This window comes from Montipora capricornis, chromosome 2 (genome assembly GCF_036669925.1).
Source record: "Montipora capricornis isolate CH-2021 chromosome 2, ASM3666992v2, whole genome shotgun sequence".
NCBI classification, from domain to species: Eukaryota; Metazoa; Cnidaria; class Anthozoa; order Scleractinia; family Acroporidae; genus Montipora; species Montipora capricornis.
In genome coordinates, this window is record NC_090884.1 from 20,035,923 (window position 1) to 20,041,996 (window position 6,074).

General features: G+C 41.6%; 1 protein-coding gene across 1 annotated transcript; it reads left to right on the forward strand.

Moving 5' to 3' along the window:
• Positions 1-834: 834 nt before the first annotated feature.
• LOC138039038 (steroid 17-alpha-hydroxylase/17,20 lyase-like) lies at positions 835-4,012 on the forward strand. Its single transcript, XM_068885194.1, has one exon. The coding sequence runs from the start codon at positions 917-919 to the stop codon at positions 2,477-2,479; it is 1,563 nt and encodes a 520-aa protein (XP_068741295.1). The 5' UTR covers positions 835-916; the 3' UTR covers positions 2,480-4,012.
• The last annotated feature ends 2,062 nt before the right edge of the window (positions 4,013-6,074 follow it).

A 6,074-nucleotide genomic window follows, 5' to 3' on the forward strand; every position in this document is an offset into this window, starting at 1 on the left:
ATTGTTACCCATGCGATCTATTTTTTCTCTGATTTGCTTTTCTTTTGCTTTTCTGTTACAGTATCACAGTACTTTGGCAATACCAGAGTTCAACTTCAAAAACACTCACGTTGAATCACGGCAGGACATTTCTGTCGTGATGGTTGCCTCTAAAATTTATCCTCTGACGTCGTTGAATGAAAATACCGTCTGTTCCCAGTTAAGGTTGAAAGCTGCGGTGTTTTTTGACGATCGTTTACGCGTGACATATCAAATATGCCATCGGCGTTGTTGCCGATCGTAAGGAACGAAGGTCAGTGGGTGTGTTCAATGAGTCACGCCAGTTTCTTATTAGTCACCGTCTGCATGTCTACTTCTCCAAAGAGTACACCGCAAATTTGTTTCTTTCTTCTTTTCTGGAATTTTAGTATTGATAATAAAAAGCAAGTCCGTCATGGTAACCTCTGCAAAAGCAAATCAATTTGTAGAAGTATTTGTTTTGTTCCCCTACAAAAGGATACAATAAGATTATGTCATCTATTGACACAAACAGGATGGGGGTTGGAAAAGGGAGCGGGGGAGGGAGTGCTAGAGTAGAGTGGGTTCCAAAAGCCCTTCAGTTTTTTTTTTTGAGGGGGAGGGCTTCTTCTCGGTTCCACGTTTTAAGAAATATTACTTTCTCTTCTAAGATTAGTTTGGCCGGAATTGTGCGATTTCGTGATCCAAACCTACTCGACTGAGACAGGCTCTGCCTGTTTGTAAAATAAACAGATCCTGTCAAGTGTGACTTATTGTAGCGACCTTGACATTGGAATATTGCTCGTAAACAACCAAGGTTGCACAGTATAAATACCACCCCCAGAGCTTAACTGGAACAAAGCTACTACAAGCTAACAGAAAACCACGCTAACAAGCCTTTGTATATGAGGTAGTTGAAATGGAGCGTGTCATTTCCCCCGAAATTACGATGCTTTTTACAACCGTTTTGTGCTTTGCTTCTGTAACTATCCTGGTTCTCACCTTACTGCAATTGTCCAAGGTTCGGAGAAAAACTCCTCCCGGGCCGTTCGGTCTGCCATTATTTGGAAACTTGTTTCAGCTCGGGGATTCTCCGCACATCGCTCTGTCAAAGATGGCCAAAGTCTATGGAAGCGTCTTCTCCATTCGCCTTGGTTGGAGGAGAGCAATCGTTTTGAACAACCACGATGTTGTGAAAGAGGCCTTATCAAAAAGGGCTTGCCATTTCTCCTCCAGACCACCATTTCATAGTTTTCAAATAATCAGCAATGGAGGTCGGAGCCTTGCGTTTGGTGACTTTGGAACAGGGCATCAGAGAAAGAAAAAACTAGCAATGCGTGCTTTGTACGCTGTTTTCAGCAATGTGAGCCGTTTTGACGCTTTGGCACAAGAGGTTTCTGAGCGCCTATGCAGCTCTTTGACAGAAGCCGCGACGACTGAAGCTCTCGACTTTTCAGAGCAACTGAGAACTTTAGTCATTAACTTTGCGTTTAGACTTACTTTTGGAGATAACTTAAAAAGAGACTTTACGCTGGCGTTGCAGAATATTTTGCGGAGAGGAACTGATTTTGTTGAGAATAGCCCTGCTATAAACTTGTTAGACTTTTTCCCGTGGCTTCATTTTGCTCTACGCAAGCAGTGCAAGGCTTTAGAAGACTCTGTCAAAGAACTCATTGATTTTGTCAGAAGCGTTTACAGTTTGCATCGCCATGTAAATGTTGAGGAGGCAGGCGTCAATGTTGCTGCAACTCTGGATAGAGTCATCCAAGACGAAATGTTGGTCACAAAAGCGAACCCAAACGGTGGAATGAACATGGAGGAAGCAGAGGATGATCGCCTGGATGAAGAATCCATGATGACGTTGATAGCAGATGTTTTTGGTGCAGGAATTGATACAGTGTCTACCGCACTAACCTGGGCACTGCTTTTTATTCTCTCTAATCCTGGACTACAGCACGACTTGCAGGCAGAACTGAAGCGAGAGGTAGGAACAGAGCGATTGCCTACGCTTGCAGACCGTGCACGGTTGCCTCTGTTACAAGCCACAGTTCTAGAAACTTTGCGGAAGGCTACAGTCATTCCACTGGCAATACCACACTATGCCTCTGAAGACTCTAGCGTTGCTGGTTATTTTGTACCGAAAGGAACGCTTGTGTTGGCGAATCTATGGGCAGTTAATCACGATCCCAATTACTTTCATCGCCCAGACATGTTTGATCCATATCGTTTCCTTGATGAAAATGGTCAAGTTCTTGTTGCACAGCAGGCCTTCTCCCTTCCCTTTTCCACAGGTGGACGGCGCTGTCTCGGTGCAACCCTCGCAAAAGCTCAGCTCTTTATGTTTCTGGGGTGCATGCTGCAGCGCCTGAATTTTCAGCTTGCCACAAGCAAAGAAGAGCTATCCTTCGATGGAAACTATGGATTAACTCTGAGGCCTCGTCCTTTTAAGGTGTATGTTCGACCGAGAGAAATGAGGCAATAAGCAATGACTCGCACTGGAATATCTCTCAAACTCTTATTGTTTTTTACTGATCATAATTTTGTTTCTGGTCATGGTATTTTTTAAAGCCAACAGTGTCGGAGTTTTTTTTCTTCAGTAGTAGACGGACGAGAACTGAGAATTCAAGGGCACCCAACAACCGGATGTTAAAATTTTCTCGGAATTACCTAGATTGGTCTCGGCCACAACGCTTGAAGACCTCTTTTAGTGAGTTATTATCTGCCCTAGAAAATATTTATCTGTTCGGATGTTTTAGGAACTTGAGGTCGGTCAGAAATTTATAGGTGTCTTTTTCCTCTAGCATTCGTGACATGTCTAATGAAAAAAGCTATTACGTAAATCGTGCTCCTTTCCCCGGAATTTTTAGGGGACGTTTGCTTAAAAGATGATTCTCAAACAAACTTTGGCGAAAATCATAGAAGTTACAAATCTTCAAATTTTATGCTATTTCCAATATCACCGTTGACTATTACTCAGCTCAATTAAATTTAGCGTTGTTCCATGTGGTTTCGAAATTTCCGCGTGCACTTTTCAGACTCTGCACTACTTTTGCGAAATATCTAGGAAATCGTTCAGAAAAATGTCCAAAATCTTAGTGCGCCTCGAAAGTCGGAGTTCAAATATTCGAAAATTCTACCCACCTTCCGTCCGAACAGATATTTACAGAAATTACCCGTTGGGTGCCCCTGACTATCACTCAATTCGATGAAGTATTTACCAATATGTTTTTATTGCTCCTGTATTGCAGTGTTATACTGTAATGATATGTTCATTGCAAGATTGGATAACTTTCTGACGCGCCCGATTTGAGGCAAAAATACTCCAAATTTCTTTTAGTTTTGCTATTTAATGCAGTATTTTTCCAATGTGATCTTATGGCATATTTTCTCAATTGTCATCCAGTGACTGAATTAACACCTATCTAGAGTTTCTACGGTGGGACGGACGTCTCGGTATGTCGAGGTCAAAGAAGAAAGATATTATTTTTATCATAAGGATAGGCCTTTTCTAAAGCAGTCATTCATACCTCTGACCCGAATCAAGAATACATGCATGATTTTTCTGACGGAGCCTGCAGCTCAGCATTTACTGTTTAACTGACATTTTAAAAAGAAAAGACTTCAACTGATTCAAGCAGGTAACTAATATATCAGTTTGCGTGAATACAAACTCTATCAAATTCCATATGACACGGGTCATTGGTAATAAATCCTTCCGTTAACACATACAAGTCACCAATAGTTTGCAGACTGAAACAAGGATTCCATCTCTCCAATATTTTTAATCAATGGGCAATTAGTTATTTTCACCAATCCCATAATACAGTTCATTTTGGGGGGTTATTTACATTAAACTGATTAAAACCATATCCAGTTCACTGAAGCATGTTACAGTCCAAAAAGTAAATAACTTGTATCGTTTTATATAAAGAACCTCCAAAACGTATTGCACTATGGGGGAAACAGTCGATAATTGCCTCAAAGAGGAGATTAAAGTCAAAAACTTTCATCTTCATTAAGTGTAATGGAATCTGGGCTTACCAAGAGAGCGACTAATTGTTGGAGATCAAGAAGCATGAATTCCCCGCGTGATTTTGCCCGAAGCAAAGATGTGGTGAAACATTGCAAACATTACTGAGTTTTATTTGCATAAAATATTACCCGTTTAAAGTCAATACCTCAACGGCCGAAAACTTGTAGACAAGACTGAGAAACTTTGGAGAATTTGTTGACAGTTCGCACGTGACGTTGATCCATGTACGCGTTTAACAGATCCTACAAGTGTCTTACGCCATGGACAACCTTAAAATTCCAACAAAAAGCCTAAGCATTGACATTTCGAATGTCAGGCAAATGGATCACTTTGACATTTCAGCGAGTGAGAAACTGTTTTTTATTGCAAAATTGAAGAAACGTTATACATGTATCCTGAAAAACGTAAGCCAGCTTTCAATGTCAGCGTAGGCAGCGAGAAGCTCTTCAGTGCTTAGTAACTAGTTAGAGTTTTTAAATGATATAGTATAGATTATAGTGTTGATGCGAGCATGACCATCAGTTTCACGCTGTTGCCAGCACCCTCACTGATATGCATAATGATCTTGCTGTTTTTGCTGAGTCAACATCTTCATGGTACTGGTAAAATATTTGGGCAAGTCCCAGACCATAGAGTGGAGCTCAGGCGCGCGAAACGCGTCAGCGGAGAGCCATGAGTCAGATTTTTTGGGAAATCTATCGATGCGAGAAATTTTGGTTATGACGTCACGTACGTCCGCCCGCACAGACTGTCGGTCGGAGGTGGGGAGGCAGGACAGCCTCTGGGGACGGAAGTTTTCGGGCAATTTTCCTTGGCGGGAAATCGCGTGGCAGCGTTGCAATAGGCAACCCGCGTTTTTCTGGCGGGAAATCATGTTAGTGACGAGCAACGGGATAAAAGAGCAGCACGATAGAAGAGGCGACAAAATTTGAGAAATTTATGCAGCCATCATTGTTAAGTCTCAAGGAGGGGGCGTCGGGCTAACCACGGGAGTTTGATCGTGAGGTCTGTCCCCGGGGTATATAAATCAACGTAAAGCTGAGAGAAATAGAGCGAGAAACAAAGCGCTTATTTACAACGGTTAGCTTTAATTTTTTCCTTCTAAATATATGCCTCACATATTTTGTAAAGCTAGCTAAAAAAACGAGCAAGACCTGAAGACGTTTGCAATTCCGTGTTGACAGAGATTCTGACATATTTCAACAATTACATTTACAGGCTTTTCGTGTGAAATGAATGTTTAGTTGCTTTGTTTGACTGTGAAATTTAAGGACGTTCGCGCCAAAATCTTCCTACGGTGAGATTTTCTTCATTTCTCCCCTAGAGTTAGGTCATAAAGTACTTACTCCAAAAAATGAAAAAAAAAATGGGGGTCTCAGAAAATGGCAGTGGAAAAATGCCTTAATTTCGAGAAATTGGTCATAATAGCGAGATGTAGGCTCATCTGCTCATCCATCGAAAATCATCAAAATAAACTGTTGGAATGAAAGTTTCCGTGCATAGGTTTTTAGGAGTGAGATTTTTAGATAATTGTATGCCGCTAGGGATGTGGTAAACAGTAGAGTTCATCCTCGACGAGCGTTTTCGTAAGCTCTATCCGTTGCAACCACTACCGGAATTCGATGCCACGAGGAAAGAAAATGTTAAAAAAAGATAACTTCTTACGGTGAGAATTTTTTCATTTCATCATATTTTGTAGATAGTAAGTAAAGTAAGTGATTCATGATTAAAAAAATAGGGGTCACCGATGATCTGAACGAGTAAAATCCACGTGATCTTGCAAAGCTCTTGGAAAAGTTCGTTTGTCACGCTTTTGCGTGACCTGTCGGGCAAGGACTGGAACCCAATAGAGGATCTTTCTCGAGCATAGCAACGAAGTTTTAAGCAGGGGTCACCTTCATTTGGTTCATTTTGACCCAGGAGAATTTGACATTTTCGTGGAAGCTAACGTCAAATTTCCCACCCCTGGGCACCTACAGACTGTCAAATTCCCCCACCCCCGGGAACCTTCAGAACATAACATTCCTGCCCTGGAGTAACTTTC

Bases quoted from the DNA above. Each gene is read 5' to 3' on its own strand.
- LOC138039038 (XM_068885194.1), top strand. From the start codon at position 917: ATGGAGCGTGTCATTTCCCCCGAAATTACGATGCTTTTTACAACCGTT.